Raw genomic sequence first — 19,558 nt, 5'->3', positions numbered from 1 at the left:
ATTGGATGATGTCAAACACCGTGTCATCGATTATAGGCTGAGGCTGCACCATGGGCAATGACAGAGTTTGAGCCAGTCTCTTAATGAGCTCCCCATAGGACTTCAGATCCTCAGAGGGGGAGATGGGAAGATCCTCCACAGTCCTCTGCTCCGGAGATTGTTCAGAATGATGCTCCTCATCCGACTCTGGTACCGATGCAGAGGAGGAATCAATATGCTCCACACATTCCGACAAATGCGGCACTTCTGGAGTGTGTTCTGGTGGACAAGACCAAGAAACGCTGGTCCTTGGACATGATTCTGGCATCGAGGTCAAAGGTTTGACCAGAGCCAAGCGATATAACACCCTGGAGCGATGGGAGGCTTCCGAACGCTGATCCCAGTCAGGGTTCTACGGAGGGTACCAAGGGTAAGATGTCTGGTATGGGAATCCACCAAAGGGGTATGACCATGGACGCGAGTCCCAGTTCGGTAGCGGAGTCAGGTGCCGAAAGAAATCGGGCTGCTCCCACTCATCGGGTTTGGCCACTGGCATCAATGTAATCCTCGTTCAAGGGGCGTTGATCTCTAATGGTGAAGTGGAGTCTGTGCTATCATGTAACATAGTCTTCGGTAAAATCAATCACTGGGTTAAATCGATTCCGGGTTCGGAGCTGGAGCAGGATGTCGGCTGCGGGTCATTCGGTCCCGAGGGGCTTTTCAATCATGATGAGGAAGCCAAAATTCGTTCTGGTGGTGTTGGTTGCGTGATTGTCGGGTCCAAGTGCCTCTTCGGTGGTGGGGAAGGAGTATGTCGATTGACATTGCGTCTCTTCTTCTTCCGCTTCTTCGGCTCCTACGAGGAGCGCTCCTTTCCTCCCTTAGCCTTCTTGGCTGGAGCGGAGGGATCGGAAGCTGACACCAAGCCTGCACACTTGGGGGGGGGCAGTTGGTGTGGAAGAATTGAGTCTTCGGTGTCGAAGCTGAAGCAGGGGTCACTGTCGATGTCAAAGCTGCCATTTGCGGCGTCAAGGTGGATTTTAATAAGGCTGCCGAAAGTCTGGCTGTTCTGTTTTTTCTGGTTTGCCTCGAAAACTTGGAGCAGTGGTGACAGGATTCAACTCAATGACCTTCCCCCAAGCACAGCAAACGTAAAGAATGTCTGTCCGGAAGCGGAATCTTACTCCCGCACTGGCAACAACATTTCAAAAAACCCCAGCACTTTTCCATAGAAGCAATAGGAAACGGCGGGAAGAAAAAAGGGTGGAGACCCCAAAGGGTCAGAAAACCCCAACTACTACTAATAACAATTTTTTAAAAAACTATTAACTATAGAACAACTAACTACAAAAAGTGCCCGGTAAGGGCAAAAAAAGGGTAAATACTGACCGGAGAAGCCGAGACATGACTGTTCGACGCAGCGGTCAAAAAGGAACTGGCAGGATCTCTGCGCTGTCCCGGGAACATGCGCAGTGGGGGCTTTGCGCATGCTCATGGGGCGTTGGCGCGTTAAAATCCCGGTCTTGGGTATTACCAATCGGGGATCAGTGCTGAAGCTTCATCCCATGGGTGTGAAGCACAGAGACCACAAAGAAGATCTATAGCCTGTGTCGGTGCTGAGGCTAATGATACTGCACTACATACAGCTGGAAACTGTGATGATATGCCAGAGATCACCATTGGAGAAACTCTGGGATTGAGTTGTGACTCTGAGGTGCGAGGCTTTTTCTTTTTCAAGCTGTCGGCCACTTTAGAGGCTGATCACTTGTGAGACTTATCTTTTGCTTTCTTTGGCTTGGCAGGAGCACAGTCGTGATCACCCGTTGCTGAATCTCCCCTCACTGGTGGGGAGGTGGCGGCTCCCTTTGGGATGCTGACGATGACACTTGTGGCTGCAAAGGAAGCCTCCATGAGTATATGACGGAGGCGGATTGCCCGATTTTTCCTGGCTTGTCTTGTAAACTTAGAGCAAATCGTACAGGTGTCAAGGTGGTGTCCCTCCCTAAGACACAGTAGGCAGAGGTTATGGTCATCTGTTGAGGGAATCTTCGCACAGCAGCCAGAGCAGCGTTTGAAATATACTGGCTTTCCCATACATTAGAGGCGGTTGGCGGGGGTGGGGGGTGGGGTTGAGACAGGCATCTGATGAAAAGTTATTAAATTGTTTCTCTTTCCCTTTTCCTCCCCCGCCTATTTCTTTGTCTTTCAGACTGACTGTAAAGTGGTAACTTAGATTTAGAAGCAGAAAAAAAATGCAAATAAAGGAGCTTCGGAAGAGAACAATCAACAAGGTATGCTAATCACGTGGCAGAAAAAATGAAACTGAGAGGGTAGGTGCTCTCCCTCAGCCTCAGGCATGCACACTGCTGCCTGCTCTCCAGGACAGAATGAGAGCATCAACATTCTAAGATTGGAGCTTTGGGAACTCTGAGGTGAGCTTCTGCATGAGCACAGAATCCAAGTGTGGGACTGTATGAAGACGATTTTGGAATTCCTGAAGAATCCTGGATCCCAATACTAGTACAGTATTTGGATCTGGGTTTTTTGGAAATCCCAAATTTTTTCAGATCCAATAGACCCAAGAAGAAAAATATTAGTTAAAAAAACTGTAAAGTTGAGCCAGTGGGGAGCAATCTTCTCCCTGTGGCGCAGCTGGTCCTGGCTGGGCTGCTTTCTGCTGCACCACGCTTGCAGGAGAAGCCAGTGCAAAGTTGAGCCCGTGGGACACTCTTAGCTGCATGCTGGCCCAGCCAATCCTGGCTGGGCTGGCTTCTGCTCATTGTTTAAACTGTGCTTCAGGAGAAGCTAGTACAAAGCTGAGCCAGCAAGGAGTGCTCATCTCCCCACTGGCCCAGCTGCTCCTGGGCTGACTTTTCCTGCAACCTAAAGGGAAGCACAAGGCTCATGGAAAAACAGGCTGCACAGTAAATAATAAACAAAAATAACAAGAAAGTTTCTCAAATTCTATAAGGGAACAATCCCACCTTTATACAAAATCCAAAACACTGCAGACTTGATTGGAAAGCATATACAGTTCATACAAAAAAATCAATCTCTTGAAATGGAACTCCTGCAGCCTGTTTTTCCGTGAGCCTTGTGCTTCCCTTTTGGTCTATGATACACAGTTCCCCTCTTTTGTTTTTCCTGCGACCTGGCTTAAACCACACTGCAGAAGAAGGCAGTGCAAAGCTGAGGTAGAAAGCCGCCCTGAGCCTGCCTTGGCGGGGAGGGTGGAATATAAATAAAAATTTATTATTATTATTATTAAAGCTCTCAGCATTTCACTGGCCCAACTACTCCTGCACTGATTTCATTTATACCTTAGTATATAAAATCTACACTATTCAAAATATTTATGGAATTTATATAGTTGCCCTAGTTTATACAAGCAACTTTGCAAAGATACCCAATACGAAGAAGAAGAAGAAGAGGAAGAACACGACGACGACATTGGATTTATATTCTGTCCTCCACCCTGCGGCTCACAATCTCCTTTATCTTCCTCCCCCACAACAGACACCCTGTGAGGTGGGTGGGGCTGAGAGGGCTATCACAGCAGCTGCCCTTTCAAGGACAACTTCTGTCAGAGCTATGGCTGACCCAACGTAATTCCAGCAGGTGCAAGTGGAGGAGTGGGGAATCAAACCCAGTTCTCCCAGATAAGAGTCCGCACACTTAACCACTACACCAAACTAGCTCTCCAAACTACTGTACCTTTTGCTCTCTTAATACAATCCTTTTTCCCCCCTCATCTGAGAGGGTAGGAAAAATAAGTTAAAAAAAAAAGTGTCTCATTTGGAGACAAGAGTGGCAGCGTATCTGCACATCAAGTTAAACTTTATAACACTGAACACAATAAACTCTTAAATGCTGTATTATTGTCAAACATCTTATAGCACAGGGGGTGTTAAAAATGTGGCCTGGGGGCCAAATCAGACACCCAGAGGGCTGCTATCAGGCCCCTGAGCAACTGGCTGTCATCGGCTTCCTTTTCCCTGTCTCTTGCTCACTTCTGCATAACAGCGTGCTTTCCAAGGATTGCTCAATTGCACAGGAACTATAGAGCAAAACCTCTATTTTCTCCATTGACTGAGGTTCCTCCCTTGGGGAGGAAGGAGAGAGGAGAACTTGCTTTGCCAAGCTCTCGCAATTGAACAGCAGAGCTACTGAGCCAAGTCTCTCTTCCTTCTATTGGCTGAGGCTCCCCCCCCCAAGTGCCTGGGGAAAGCAAGGAAAGAGCCAAAGCTTCCTTTGCACCGTTCCCTGGATCCCATGGGAGTAATACAAAGAAAGCACCTTTAAGACCAACAAGTGCTAATGTTTTAAACATGTTATAAGTTTTTTTAAAAAAATATTTGTGTTTATCTGTGTCCTTTATAAAGTTTATATCTCTGCTACCTAATCTTAAATAGGTACACACATGGCCTGGCCCGACCTGACATGGCCCAGCCTAACCTGACATGGCCCGGCCCAACAAGATCTCGTTTATGTCAGATATGGCCCTCATAACAAATAAGTTTAAAATCTTGTAATATAGCATATTAATTGCTGCCCACTCATATGCAAACAAGCATATCCTTGAAAATAAGTTGTATACACTTAATTACCACTGTCTAATGCTGTAGATCAAGGTGTCAAATGTCTGATCTGCTGGCCTCACCTAGCACACCCAGGGCTTTAATCAAGTCCATGGGGCTCCTTTCTCCTCCCCCTCCCTGTCCTCCAAGGCTGCTGAGAGCAGAAAGTTCCCTGATATTTCTGCCTTGTCTTTGCTAGCTGCAGCAGGAAGCAAAGCTGCAAGGAAAATGTGGAATGGATTTTATTAAGGTCTCTGTGCCCAGATAGATAGGACCCAGAGACCTCAATGGGAAATCCATTCCATGTTTTCCTTGTAACTCTGTCTGTGCTGCAATGTGTTTCAGTGGAGTGGAGATCAGTTTCACTTTCAGCATTCCTATAGCCAGCTGAAGCCTATACTTTCTGGAGTTGTGTCCTTACAAATAAAGGGTTGATGCTTTGAGCCAACTTGTCTCTGCTGAATGGATCTGACCTAGTGAGTACTCTAACCTGGGAACTCACAGCCAAATGGAGATATTACACTGGAGAGCCATTGTCAATCTGAGTAGACCCCGGGGGAGGGGGGAGAAGTTTGCAAGCCATTTCATTGTTTTCCCAAGCTCAGAGCATTTTATATTTTTAGCTTCTGCTGTGATCTTTGTGCTTTTTCTTGATGCTTTATTTTTAAAACTGTATTGCCAAATCCCACTATTCTCCCACTTTTCTATTTTAAACAAAATATTACTAGTTTTAAGCATGTTTGTATATTGTTAAAAATAATATTAATTTATATTTTATCTGTGTCCTTTAATAAATTTATACCTCCGCCACCTCACATTACATTTTATGACACACAGGGCTCAGCCCCAGAAAGTCCCATTTGTGTCAGATCCCGACCTCCTAACAAACAGGTTTGAAACCACTGCTGGTGATTGTCTTACATAAAAATTTCATAGCATTATTCTTTATTTTACTTATTATTTACTGTATTTTACTTATTCTTACTAAGTAAACTCTTGACTTTAAAAGCATTTTTCTTATATAATATACACTATTTCATAGAAGTCTTTTCAGTGCTGTGTAAAATTTCCAATTGGAAAAGTTGGGGAACAAGTCCTCATAAAAAAGCCCCTTACATTCTTTGGGCCTTCACATTTCTAAGTCCTGTGCAGTAAACACAACTATGAAAAGAAAAACACATAATATTTACAGAGGAATATACAGACAACATTAACTACAAAAATGACACTTACTTGTTCAATCTCTTTTGTCTTTGCAGCAATTGCCTTTGAACGACTAATGTGCTGGCTATCTTCAAATAATTCATTATTGTCAGTTATATTGGCACTATTTTCTTCATGTTGTTCAACATATAACGGTTCTGAGGATCCAGCCTGTAAGAAATTTATAGCAGCAGTTTTTTATGGTTAAAGCAAAAGTTACATAAAGAAATTAAAGTAACTATATTTTAACTCAGAGAAAGATATTCTCTACCTTTTTTATACCTTTTCAAGTGACACAATGTAAGGTGCATTATATAAAATTTGTCCCATTTACCATACAGTAACAGCAAGAAACCTCTAAAAAATAAATTCAATCAGGTTTATAAATGTCTTATGAATCTTTTACTTGTGTATTTATAACATCTCATAAACTGTAAAAGTGGCCAAGGATAACGGTTTGGGAATCTTGGTAAACTAACATTCAGATTTTAAGAGGTATCAAGAAATATGAAAAACAAAAGCCAATGGGTCCATTCTAATAAAAGCAAAGCTAAAATTAAGCAAGCAGGACTTTAACAGTGCATTTACATTTTCATTGCTACCGCACACTGATGTAGTGGTACATAAGAAAGCCAATGCTGCAGAAACTCAGCACAGACACTGAAGCCTGCTTGAAGAGTTCCGCATCTGCAGAACTGCATTTACTAGCACACTATGCTGAAATGCCAGTTCCACATTTTACTGCTATTAGAGAATTCTGAGTTTTACCTGCTAACTATCTTGTGGCAACCAGACAAATAGTTGTGGAAATTATGGATCAACATTTATTAGTATTTTACTCAGCTTACATCATACTCTGAAATTTCAGGCAAATTGCTTGTGTCTGTTTTCTCTGCTTTTTCAGCGGCCCACCTACTTGCAGCCTCTACAAGTTCCTTTTCTGATAACCTGCTGCTTTTGTCCAAGGCCTGATTAAAAAAGCACACACACATAAAAAACCCATGTGAATAAAACTGGGTAGTTTAAAATACAGAACTGAAGAAAAATTACATGTATAGCTGAAAGGAGTCATTATTAAGAATCAAGAATACTTCCCTAACTTTTCCAAGAAACTGGGGGGACATTTGACCCCGGGTCATAGGAAAAAAAACTGATTTACCCACTGAAAGCTTTCTACAGGCACCAAACTCCTGCAATGCCTTCTCCCCAATGAACTGCAATGCCCTGAAGTCCCTCTATTCCCTTCCCACTGCCTTTCTTTTTAAGTCTGAGTTTTAACAAAAGCGTAAATGGGGTCATTCCTTACTCTAATGGACTTAGATTGAAAGTAAAAGTACTATGCATAATCATGATTGGGGTTCTAGTGACCCCAACAAATACTGAGGGGAAATGATTTTAGCACAGTTCCCATGTTTAAATAGATGGACTAACACCTATCATCTCCTTTTTATAAAAAGGTGGAGCAAACAATGAAAACTAAAATTTCTCTCATAATTTATATCTACAGATTTGTTGGCTTTGAGGTTTTATACCACTTTAGGAACTGGGGGTTGAAACGACCCCAAGGAAAACCAGTGTTTGCAACCTGAATTGTTGAGTATACAGCAGGGGCAAGTAAAAACCCTGTGACTTGTGCTCTGTCAAAGCTTCCCTTATGTTTTTTGCCATATGGAAAAACTCAAATCAAACTGCATTGCAATATTGGAAATGGGGTAATTCTATACCCCGCTGTAAGACAAGCTTGGATATGTCTGCAGGCATCCTTTGATACTCACATTTGTCAGACTTGAAGGAGCCATTCAGCCTGGAACTTTAGATGACCATCTCTAGCCATCTGATTATTGCCCTTTGTTGTGCTAAATCAAAGCTCAAATTGAACTGTATTGCAATTTTGGAAATAGGGTCATTCTAAACCCCAATGCAACTCAAGCCACTTTTTTGGTGCCTGGTTTTCCACATTGCACTGTTATTACATTAAGTTTTTGTATTGTAACAGTTCAAATTATCATTTGCTTTAAAATAAACAGTTTTACAGATTCCCAACAGTGTCTTATGCTTTCAAAAACGGTGGAGTCAATTTGACGCCATTTAGGTTTCTGTGGGGTTTTGATGTTTTTTCAATGAGGGTTTGTTAGTTCACCCCGGTCCAATAGGGGCACAGAGTATGCTCACTCATATTTTTTGATCTTTCTTACTCCAGATTCTTACTCCCCTATATGCACTATTTTACCATCCCACATTACTGCAGAACTTTTTTGTTTGCAAGGCTGAACATTTTACCTACAATGGTTTTGTAGGGGAGATTTTTGAATACGCCATACACTGACAGAATTTGATCTTGGGGCCTTATTAATTGGATTGATACATCCTTTCACACCCTGCCGGAATGCAGATTTTTTGAGATTATTAGGGATTACTATTTTAAGCCTCTATTCAACCAACTGTCCTCCTATATTCTAGAAACCCTGGCTCTTTTGTTCAGTGACAAGGACTCAGGCAACTGTAAAATTTGCCTCAGTCCTTTTTACAATGGCATCTAAAAAATAAGAAATAAGTGGTATCTGCTCTTCAAGATTTGTGAATCAATGAGCTTCTAATGGTACAATGGAAAGGAAAGCTAGGAAATACCATGTCTTCTCAAGACCTATGTTAAAGTGTGACTAGTTGTTTCAGACAAGTCTACTCATTTATAGACTAACAAAAATATACATGGGGAAAGATAATAAAATTTCTTTATCAGTGTTAGCCCAACGTTGATATCTACGTACATTTGCTCAGAATGAAATCCAAGAAGCTAAGAGGTAACTCAGATGATTTACACTGCAAGTTGCTATCTTCTACCATCATGTACCATCATGCTATCTTCTACCATCATCAAGTTGCTGTCTTCTACCAGACTCACCTTAGAAGTTGCTGCTGCTGTGGTTCCTGAGGGGGATACATCTCTTGACGTTTTCAGAGGCTGAGAAGTTCTTTCTTTACCTACGTAGACAAACAGCATGTACATTTCTTTGTTTTTTAGGTACTATGGCTGTAATAATGTTTTGAAAGGAATCTGTATTCCACGACTATTTAGCTGCATTTGATTTCTGTATGTGAATGAGATACTTTACACATGACATTAAATTGGACCACCAACACTACAGAAATAAACCAGCAAATTTCAGTCTCTCTGTGCTGGCCTTACATGGGCTTCTCTGAGAAACAGATAACAGAATCTAAAAGCAAGTGTGGGAGGAAAAGAGTCACAACAGAAAAGTTTTGCTCAGCTTCCAAACTAAAGCAGATAGAATACTGTGCAACAGCCAGTAGTTTATTTTAATGCATAAGAACATTTATAATTTTTCTTATTTGTATTTTTAAAACCTGGGCAAGAAAGGGAAACCGACCAAGAGGGGAATGTGGGTATTGGGATTGCACCTATATAGTTCTGCATATGTACCTCCCTTGTCAATGCGAGTCCAAATAAGAAAACTACAGTGTGAGATTCCATGGAATACTTCAAGGAATGAGTTGGTGGAGCGGAAATTTCTCTGCTTTTCACTGGCAACTGACTGTTAATCTGAAAACGCTTCTCTGATCAACAGAACCTCATAAGCAAAATGTGCCACTAATGTGCCTCAAAAGCATCTGCTGCTTGGTTCAGCGGATAAGGGAAAGGGAGCAATGTCTCTGCCTGTGGCGCATTGTGCATGCAAGGTTCTTCCAATCCTCAAAGATAAATAGGCTACCTAGAAAAGGCAGAGAAATATCTGTTCCCATCAACTCCTTCTACAAACTCTTTCACTAGATCCAGTCAAAAGCATGCTACATTTAACTCCTTAAGATTTTTAAATCTGTAATTATTGCTTTTAAAAAAAAAAAAAATTTTTTTTTACAAGTTCATTGAAAAAATGCAAAACCATACATAGTACAGTATCGTGATCAGGTTACAGGAGCCAATGAGAATATTAACCAAAATTTTAACAGTCGAATGTAGGATTAATGGCAAATGCGATTTACAGACAGGAACTAAAACAGTGCCTCAGTAGGCTGCAGATTGAGTTAATACTGTCAAGAAGAGGTGTTTAGTATTGCTCCTTAATAAGTTTCTGGTATGCAAAAAATAATTTTTAAAAATAATATTATATGTTTAAAATAAACTGCTACAAGAAACTAAAAAGCTCTTTAAATATATATATAATACTGTTTTCACAACGTGAGCTAATTAACAAAGTGAGCTAATTAACTAAGATTACTGACCAATAACATCATATCATTTTACATGTGGAAAGTTTTAGAAGCCAGCAAAGTTTGTTGCTGGTATTTAGCCATTCTGTATTTATCTTTCCTCCTTTGTTTGGTATGGCTCTGCTATACACACCAAACATTTTGCTTTAGGGTAGGAAAATATGTATGGAGCAATTCTAGAAAAAGACAAATTGGGGACCTAATTATTTTTATCGTAATTAGAATGTAACTTTTACAAGCAATTCTTACTAAAGTAATTGCCAGAAAATCCAAAGTTCTAAATGTCACAATAAAAAGGTGTATTCCAAGTATAGCCTAATGACAGGCTTTCTTGGTATAATCAGTCAAAGAGTGCTATGCAATGAGCCACAAACTTCACTAATTTAGTAGCATAATTTAGTACAAATATTGCAGGCTTGTTTTCTTCCAAAGGGATGAGATGGAAAGGAAAAGGCTGAGTCAGCAGATATACAGGAAGGAGTCTATTTAGATGGGAAAAGATTAGATTGGCCTTCAAAGAAAAATGGTAATTCAAAGCAACCTACAAGGCTTTTGGCCTGGAGACACCTCCCAGAGCAGTGTCCCTAAGATGGGAGGGTCATCACTATCTACTGTTATAGTGGGGTGCTGCAAAACTCTTCTCCCAATTGCAGCATCAGCTGAAGCCAAATAATTCATCTTGTAATGACAAACAAACAAAAACAGTTCAAAAACAAGCTTCTTCTGCCAATGATCTATCAAGTAGGGCTGTGTTGGTGGATAAACTACACAAGGAATGGGCCATAATTCTGGTAGGTGTCTCCAGGCCAAAAGCCTTGTAGGTTGCAATATTATAAGCCTTGAGAACTAAGCTAATAGAAGTCTTAGACATTTGACCTCCAGTTCTGGAGGGTGATATGTGGCTGAAGCAGCTGTCTGTTTTCCTGATGGACTCTGTCCTTGAAATGTAGATAATCAGCGCTCTGCAGACATCCAGGGTATGCCACACAAATTCCTTGGGATGCTTGGACTATGGGCAAAATGTGGAAAGACAGATCCCTTGTGATCTGTGAAAATTCAAAGAAACTTTAGGCAAAAATGTTGGGTCAGCCCTGAGCACTAGTTTATCTGTATAAAGGATGCAAAGGTTTGATTTTACAGATAAGGCACTAATCTCTGAGACTCTGTGAGCTGAGGTTATAATAATTAAAAAGAGAGTCGTCATGTGTACCCACTACAGGCCAACTTCCCTGAAAGGCTCAAAGTGAGACTTTGCAAGGGCAGACAATACCATAACCTCCAAATAGGACAGCAATATACTGGAGAAGGAGCCAAAGCATAGCATTTTGCACAAATCATAGGACATGAGGATTGGTCAGCTTGTATGCTCCATAAACAGGAAGCACAGTTGTAAGGGCAGCAATTTGTCTGGGAATAGTGGAGGACTTTACACCTAATATCAGACCATCCTGAGAAAGACTAACACAGAAAAACAGTGAAGGGTGCAACAGTTCAAAATCTGGGTTTTTGTATCATCTCACAAAAGCTGTCCAGATAGTGCTGTAAATGTGATTGATTCCTGGAGGAAAGGATAGTTTCTGTTACCCCAGAAGAATAACTTAGATCCAAGAATGTTTTGCTCCAGTGGGAAAACAAAGCCAATCTGGTTGAAGGTGCCAGATCAGGCTCTGATTAAGCATGTCCAGAGACAGTGGAATAGACAGAGGAGGACAAATCTCTGCAATCACCAAGAGCCAAGGAAAATGAGCCCAATGAGGGTCCACCAGTATGACCTCAGCCTCCTGCTCCCAAATCCTGCAAATGGTCTTGGGAATAAGTAGAAGCAGAGGGAAGTGAAGAGGAATCTTGAGCAGGGAGCATCCATCGCCTCCCCTTTCATGCAGTAATACCTTGTGAAAGAAGTGAGGAAGCTGATGATTTGGCCTTGATGCAAACCGGTTTAGGAGAGGACGTTCTAGGCATTGGCAAATGAAGTTGAAGATCTTGCAATGGAAGGACCATTTCCCTTCGCAGATGGTCTGCTTGTTCTGCCAATCCAACCACGTGCTGTCCACCCCCACTCAGATGTGCTCCACTCTGATGGAGATGAGGTTTGTCTTTCCAGACCAGGATTCTCAATGCCACACTGTGGAGCTGAGATGACCAAGAGCCCATTGATAGTTCAGATATGCCTTGGCAGAGATGTTGTCCATCTGGACTAAGACATGCTGATGAGCCAGATTTAACCTGAAGTAATTCAGATCCAGTCGGATGATCCTGGGTTCTAGAAGTTGATGGGAAGACTCTGTTCTTCAAGAGTCCACTGAGCCTATACCAGAACCTTGTTCAGGATAGCTCCCCAACGTTGAGGGCTCACAGCTGTGAAGAATTCCCTAAAGACCTGGGTGTAGAATACCTTGCTAACCTCCACCAGCCAGAGAAGACTGGATCTGATGGATATAGGAACCCAGAGATGAAAAATCTTCTTTCCCATGATGGACAACTGATAGGGACAAAGGGAATGCTGCAGTGGTCTGGAGTGAAGCCTAGCCCACTGGACTGTGTCTAAGCAGGAGATCAGCAGACACATGAGTTTGTCCAGAAACAATATGGATGAGAAGTTGTCCTGGATAACCAGGATTACAGCAGCCCAGATCTTGTGCCTTTTTCCAGTGGGAGGAAAAAGGAACTGCAGGATGTGTCAATGATGGTTCCCAGTTGAGACAGATGAAGGGAACTCTTTGACTGGTTGACCATGAAAACGTGTTCCTGGGGGCCTTGGAAAATCCAAAAGGAAGTGGAAACATTGGTCATTCACGGCAAACCTGAGAAATATTCTGTGAGCGGGATTAATGGGGATGTGTAGGTAGGCATCAATCAGGAATACTGAGTGAAAAAAACAAAAAAAACCTAGGGTTGTTCAAATATTCAGCCACAGTATGAAAGGGAAAACTCATTAGTACTCATGGCCATAAGAAGTCTTAAGCTCCTATGCATGTGGAAGGTAAGAATGAAACTCGAGGACGACTACAGCCTTTGTTAAGAATGGCACCTGGGTTTCTTCCTCCTCCTCCTCTTTGAAAGGGATACCCCCTCATCCCAATTGTCAGGCACAGAGTCAGAGAACCTAGGGTCTGTTCCAGGGCTTCTGCATCTCTTTGTATAGGTAACAGCCTACCTGAGTGCCTTAGTGGTCTAGGACGGGAGGGGCTGAGAAGTTTGAGGTTGACCAGAGCCCTGTGAATAAGTGCCATCTGAGGGCAGAAAGAAACCATCCACTCTTGCATGTCTCTGCAGAAGGTTCGTATCCCTCCAAGAGGAATAAAGAAACTACTGACAGCCCTGTCATTTGGCTGCCGCTGTCACAGACTGCTGGGCTCTGTCGAGACAGACAGCACAAAGGCATGTTGGCCCCATTTGAAAAGTAGATGGCACCTCATGGCCTGTCATTTGACTGCCACTGTTGCTGACTCCTGGGCTTTGTTGAGATGGGACAGCACGAACAAGCTGCGAAGGCATGTTGGCTTCGCCTAAAAAGTATGCAGCTATCACAGCTGCTGATGCCTCTGACTCCTCGTCAGTCAGAAAAACCTCTGAGTGTTCTGCCTCCACCATTTGGTAAGAGAAAAAATATTATACAGGGGCACGTCAAAAGTGCAAAAAAGTATCGATCCTCTGTAGGCCTCTGGAGAGAGAGGTGGAGAGATGCAAAGGAGAAAAGTGGTAAGATATAGAAAGGAAACACAGAACATGGAAGTACATTCTCCTCTGAGGAAGAATGCAGAAAATTTTATGTTAGTCTTCACCAAAATGAGTTAGAATATAAGGAAGAATCGTGAAAGAATTAAAGAAAGTATATAAAGGTAGTTAAGCGGGGAAATATGTAAGAAAAATCTAAAATTTAAAAGTCAAAGGCAAGGCCTGATCGAAGCTGCTCTCCCTGTAGAGGCAAGAAAAGAACTGAAGGAAGGGTCATTCCAAAGGCACCAACAGGAAGGATTGAAGGATAGATGGGAATCACCCAAAGAGATGGCCTCTGCCTCAGAGGGAGAAGTAAGGTACTTTCAGCTCACAGCAATTAAAACTCACAAACTATGCTTATATGATCAACAAGGAAAACAAGAGAATACCATTCTCATTCACCATTTTCATTTATATTTCTGTGGAGAAAAGAGAAATTAAACAGGGATGTCTCTAATAAAAAAGAAAGGAACATTGTCATTTAATGTGCTGCAGCACATCATCATTCTTTTACTTACTGAATCTTGATTTAACTTCAGTTTGGTGTAGTGGTTAAGTGTGCGGTCTCTTATCTGGGAGAACCAGGTTTGATTCCCCACTCCTCCATTTGCAGCTGCTAAAACGGTCTTGGGTCAGCCATAGCTCTCGTAGGAGCTGTCCTGGAATGGGCAGCTGCTGTAAGAGTTCTCTCAGCCCTACCTACCTCACAGAGTGTCTGTTGTGGGGGGGGAGGTAAAGAAGATTGGGACCATTCTGAGACAGACAGCACAATCTATATTCTGAGATTCAGAATATAGGGTGGGATATAAATCCAATATCATCTTCTTCATGATTGATGGGTCAGAACAGAATAAAGCGATCTGGGGAAAGACCTCTTGCCAATAAGATAATACAAAAACATAGAGTAGGAAACTAAATTCCCACAAGAATGTACGCTTCACGGTCCTAGTAGATAAAAGAAGTCAATTTTAACTGACTAGCACAGATTTTCTTTTATTAATCCAGTATTACCTTGTGAAATATTTCTTTTATGTAAAGATGATACACTTCTACCATGTTGGGACTGGTGGAATGCATAAGCTTTGCTTCTGTCTGGAGAATAACTTCTGCTACTGACACTGGAGCCAGATCTGCTGTGAGGAGAATCCCTTCGGCTGACTGGTGATTCCCTGAAGTAAGGAGAATCCCTCTTATGTGGAGATCGATCTCTTCCATAGTGAGGATATATGTTTTTTCGTCGTATGCCATCTCGGATATCCCTGTTACAGCAATAAAATAAATCACACATCTTTTCCTTCTTAGACATGAGAATCAAGAAGTACCCAATTAAATACCATAAAGCAGAGGATCTTCTACTGAACTATTTATTCAGAGAAAATGAAAATTAGCATAGTTCAAGAAACTACAAATAGCACCAAAGCAAATGTGTTCACTGTTCCAACTCACTTTTATGGTCTGTTCTATTTTTCATTCTTCTGCCAATTAATATTTAGCGAACTGACAGTTTATAAGTTTTTAAAAATAAGGGCTGCAGTTCAGGTAAAAAAACTTATAATAGATAAAGGACAGTCTCCTATATTAGCACTGCGTATCTAGTGGATCACACTTGAAGGCTTTAGGTTCTTTGCTCCAAGTTCACCTACAAAGCCCTGCAGTTTTAAAGCCACTACTTAAGGACAAACAGACTATATTTTTCTAGGCTGCAATTTTTTTCTCTCCTACTCATGTATATTTTTACATTGTATAATCAAAGTGTAATTTTATAATAGCAACTTATTGGCTAAATGGCTGTACTCAGAAGTAAATCTTTATTAGGAGCTGTTTTGTTAGCCACAAGCAGGGAATTACAGTTTATCCCTTCTAGAATCTAGGTTTCTTTGGAAGAAACAAGTTCTCATTTGACCTTAAAACTTTTATCAAGATAATGAATCCAAACATCCAATCACACAGATCTAATAGCCAAAATGAAGGCACTACCTGGCCAATAATTCAAAACACAAAAAGCTGCACAAAAGATATGAGGATTTTAACCTTTTGTGAAGAATCTCCTATCAAGTGTAGAAACAAACACCAACTTGATTTGGGCTAGGAAAGTCCATAGCAGCCTGGAAATAAGTATAGAGAACCAAAAAGTTTTCACCTCCTTGCCAGAATTTTATGACCATTATATTGCCATGCAATAAAGGACAATATTTAAAGTAAACCAAAACACAGGTTGTTTTATTGCTTTATTTCTCTTTTTAAGGATATACCTTAAGTGCCTCACCTACACAAAGCCACACACCCAGACACAGATGCTGAAGTAAAGGTAAATAGAGAAAAAGGGACCTCTAGTGTACATTTTGTAAGGGGCCTTTTATTATGAAAGCCGCCTTGAAAACTTTTTGCAAGTGTGGAGCTAACATAATACACAAGTAGACCTAAGCTAGTTCATCAATGAATAATCCTACCTTTGATTAATATAGCACAACAATATTTATTGTATTTATGCCCTGCTTTTCTTCCTTAATAAAATCTGAAATGGGTTACGAAGGATTCCAATGAGACTTTCCATTCAGACAATTACCAGACCCGAATCCTGTTCCCTCCGCAGCATCCGGTCGGATTTCCCACCATCTGCACCGGAGTTACAGGGTTTTAGCGGTTTACGTTTGCTACGCAAAAGCTTAGCTTCATAGATCTATGAAGGCTTAACTACTTCTATTTAAGAAAGACTGACCCACTACCAGGATCACTGGAGAAGGAGTCAGTGGCAGTGGCAGCAGCTGAGGGGGCTGGGCAACATAATTAACATAAGAAGAACCCTGCTGGATCAGACCAGTCTCTGCAGTTCAGAGGGGATTATCTTTTAGTTGCACAATGGGACCAAAGATATAAAAGGTATGGCCTAGCCTTTTATTATCCAGGTCCTGAAGAAAGCAAGACTTTTTACAGAGGTAAGTTCACATATTTTCCTCTTGCTGAGGGACAAAAATTAGGTTCTGGGAAGAATTTAGAAGTAACATGGTTTTAATTTAGTTAAAGCATGTTTTTTCAAAATCTGTTTCTCATTTTTACAATAGGGGAAAAACTAAAAAACAGATTCCGATTTAGATTTATTAACAGTCAACGGCCAGCATAAGCATATATAAATATCACAATAATCACACAAGGAAAATGATTACCCAATAAAATGGTTAAAACTTACTAAAATTAAATTTACAGCTCTAGTAAGAGTTATGCAAAACAATATGTCTGGAGAAAGGTCTTCAAAGCAGCCAGGTATTCTGAGTAATGTGTTAACACCATGTGCTCCACATGGTTTACTTAATATGTCTTTGCTGCAATAATTTCTTAGCCAATGATGCATATGATCATATGTCTGAGGTTTAGTATGGTGGATAAGGGTACTTTTTAAAAGAAAACAATATAGTCCCAGGGCCAATTTTTTAAAATAACGTTTTTCCTCTTTTCAGGCCATGCTTCCATTACGGTGAATTTGCTACAAATCAAATTTTTGTGGGGGATTTTTTTTTTCTGAACTCAGTGTTAGCCAATTCTGTCATTATTTTAAAAACAGATTGTGATTTCACTTTGTTTAAGGATAGTGAGTCTTTTATTTTTAAACTAACTGCCTATTTAGGGAATGAAAAAAGTTTTTGCTGATGGCTGTCTTCCTATTCAGGTCAAGGTAGCAGCACCCAAAATGGTGGTAATAATCTAGATACTCCCAAGCCCCAGGGCCACAAATCTAAAGGAGGAAAGGGAACTCTTCAAAGCCTATAGGAAGCTATGAGACACAAAATGTACTCAAGACAGGTATAAATATTTGAATTCACAGGGAGTTTTGTAGTGTTTTTCCAGTTTTGTGTAGGTGGTGTATGTTAACAATTACATTTCCAAAGAATTTATTTTCATTTTTCTCTCCTAGCAGAGCACAACTCTGCAAAAAGCCTCAAACCAAAGCTAGCTACTGCAAGACCCCAATTTGGGCCACCAATCTTAAAAGCACACCCCCTCCCCTTGTGAATCTGTCTGCAAAGCCATGGTGCAGCAACCCATGCAACAGACCTGTGTAACAGGATCATCAAACCCACCCAACCCATGCGGTAAATCCAAAAGAAGTCTTCCCCAGGGGGAAGTCAAAAAGACTGTTTGGGCTGTTGTGGAGCCTTTTTAGAAGAAGCCTGTTTTGACTCAGAATGGTAAGACTGTTTAGTTGTGGGCTGATGACATCTTCAAGTCTCAGCCTGTGCTGAGCATTGGTAGGTTGGCTTCCTGCTCTTTTGTCTGGCAGAGCGCTGAGAGTGAGGAGTAAAAACTCCAAGATTCCAAGCTTGTTTATTACCCACATCCACCGACTTGAGAGTGTCATCAGTCGTGGCATGAAAGAGGTCACTGCCATCAAATACAAGGTCTTCAATCTTCAGCTTGACATCAAGTTGGAGAGACATCATGCATAGCCAGGAATGGCGTTAGAGTGCAACTGCTGTTGCCATGATCCAAGAGAAGCAGGAGACAGTATAGCAAGCTGCAGTTATCTGTTGTTTGGTAACCCATGCCAACTCTTTAAAGAGAGATTTAGCATCAGACAGGAATTCAGGAGAGAGGTTTGACTGTAAGGCTTCTGGGCTTAGTGGAGATGTTAAAATTCTAAGCAGAGAGATAAGAAAATGTAGGTCTGCAACTTCAAGGCCAGAGATGTCAAGGCATAGACACAGTCTCAGTCTTCCTCGCCTTCTGATCTGGGGGCGCCATCTGACATGTTAGTGTGGCCTTTGAAGAAGAACCAACTGAGTTAGGTAAGGAATGGTTTTGCAGAAATTTAGCATCACTGCAATGTACTCAATACACTGCCTCATAGCGCTTAGGGATGGGGGTGCGTGTCACGGCAGGCTTAACCCAAGCTTCTTGGATGGCAGCCAAATGCACTAGCAGCAGTAGAGGAACCAATGAGGCAGGGATGTCAGATTGGAGAATATAACGGAAAATGTCCGAGACCAGTGGGGATTTTGAGATGAGCTGAATGCTCAGTGCCTCTGCTGTGCACTGCAAGACTTCCACAAAACCTCAGGTACCCTCAGATACCCTGGAGGTCAGGTTCAGTCTTGACTCCCTCAGCATCTTCATCTCCCTCCTTGGGATCCAAGATTTTCAGAGTCATTTACTGACAGGCTCAGGGAGTCAACGTGTTCGCCTGTTGGGTCTGTCATAGAATCAAATTTGACATCCCGAGCAGCATCAGGATGGGTCAGGCCTGGCTTAGGGACCAAGGCTGCTGATGAGTGGGTAGAGTAGTCATGCTTCAGGGAAGTGTACTGATAGCTTCTGTGTCTTCCTGAATGGTGAGCCCAAGTACAAGGTATGTCCATAGGCAATCTGTGTCTCACAGAATGGCAACTCAGAGATTTAGACCATCTTGAATGATGGTTGTGATGAGACCGAAAACGGGACTCCCTCCAGTATCAGTTCTGGTCTGGAGAGTGTAACTGAGATCTAATGTAGTATACTTGTTTGTGGTCAAAGCTAGGATGGTAACGAGAGGGATCTGATGTAGAAAAGTGGCTACCCCATGGCTTTAGCTCTCTATAGTAAACCATGGAGCAATCACTGGCACAGACAAATGGGGATTGGTCTAGAGGAAGGTTCTGGAGTCTCAATTCCAGGGAAGCACATGGTTGCTGATGCAGTAAGGAATGCTCAGAGAGATGGTCATTCTTAGTCAGCAGAGCTAGTGGAGGTACTCCTTGAAAGGATGGTAAGGTTATCATCCTATGTGATTGCAGCAGAGTGGATGGAGGATCTGACAGTTTCAATCAGTGCTGACAACAGCAGGGCTGTAAAAGTTCACACAGATGGAGTGTGATTCA

General features: G+C 41.7%; 1 protein-coding gene across 2 annotated transcripts in view; it reads right to left on the bottom strand.

Moving 5' to 3' along the window:
- The window catches only part of PPHLN1 (periphilin 1), a 68,979-nt gene that overhangs the window by 16,022 nt on the left and 33,399 nt on the right, over positions 1 to 19,558 (bottom strand). For both annotated transcript variants that reach the window (XM_060244934.1, XM_060244933.1), the window contains 4 exons: positions 14,721 to 14,968; positions 8,662 to 8,741; positions 6,608 to 6,727; positions 5,790 to 5,930 (listed from right to left, as the gene is read on the bottom strand). In XM_060244934.1, coding sequence (XP_060100917.1) covers positions 5,790 to 5,930; positions 6,608 to 6,727; positions 8,662 to 8,741; positions 14,721 to 14,968 — 589 coding nt within the window. The remainder of the gene's footprint in view (positions 1 to 5,789; positions 5,931 to 6,607; positions 6,728 to 8,661; positions 8,742 to 14,720; positions 14,969 to 19,558) is intronic.

This window comes from Heteronotia binoei, chromosome 8 (genome assembly GCF_032191835.1).
Source record: "Heteronotia binoei isolate CCM8104 ecotype False Entrance Well chromosome 8, APGP_CSIRO_Hbin_v1, whole genome shotgun sequence".
NCBI classification, from domain to species: domain Eukaryota; kingdom Metazoa; phylum Chordata; class Lepidosauria; order Squamata; family Gekkonidae; genus Heteronotia; species Heteronotia binoei.
The sequence above is the reverse complement of the archived record's forward strand: the minus strand, read 5'-3'. Positions and strand labels throughout refer to the sequence as shown.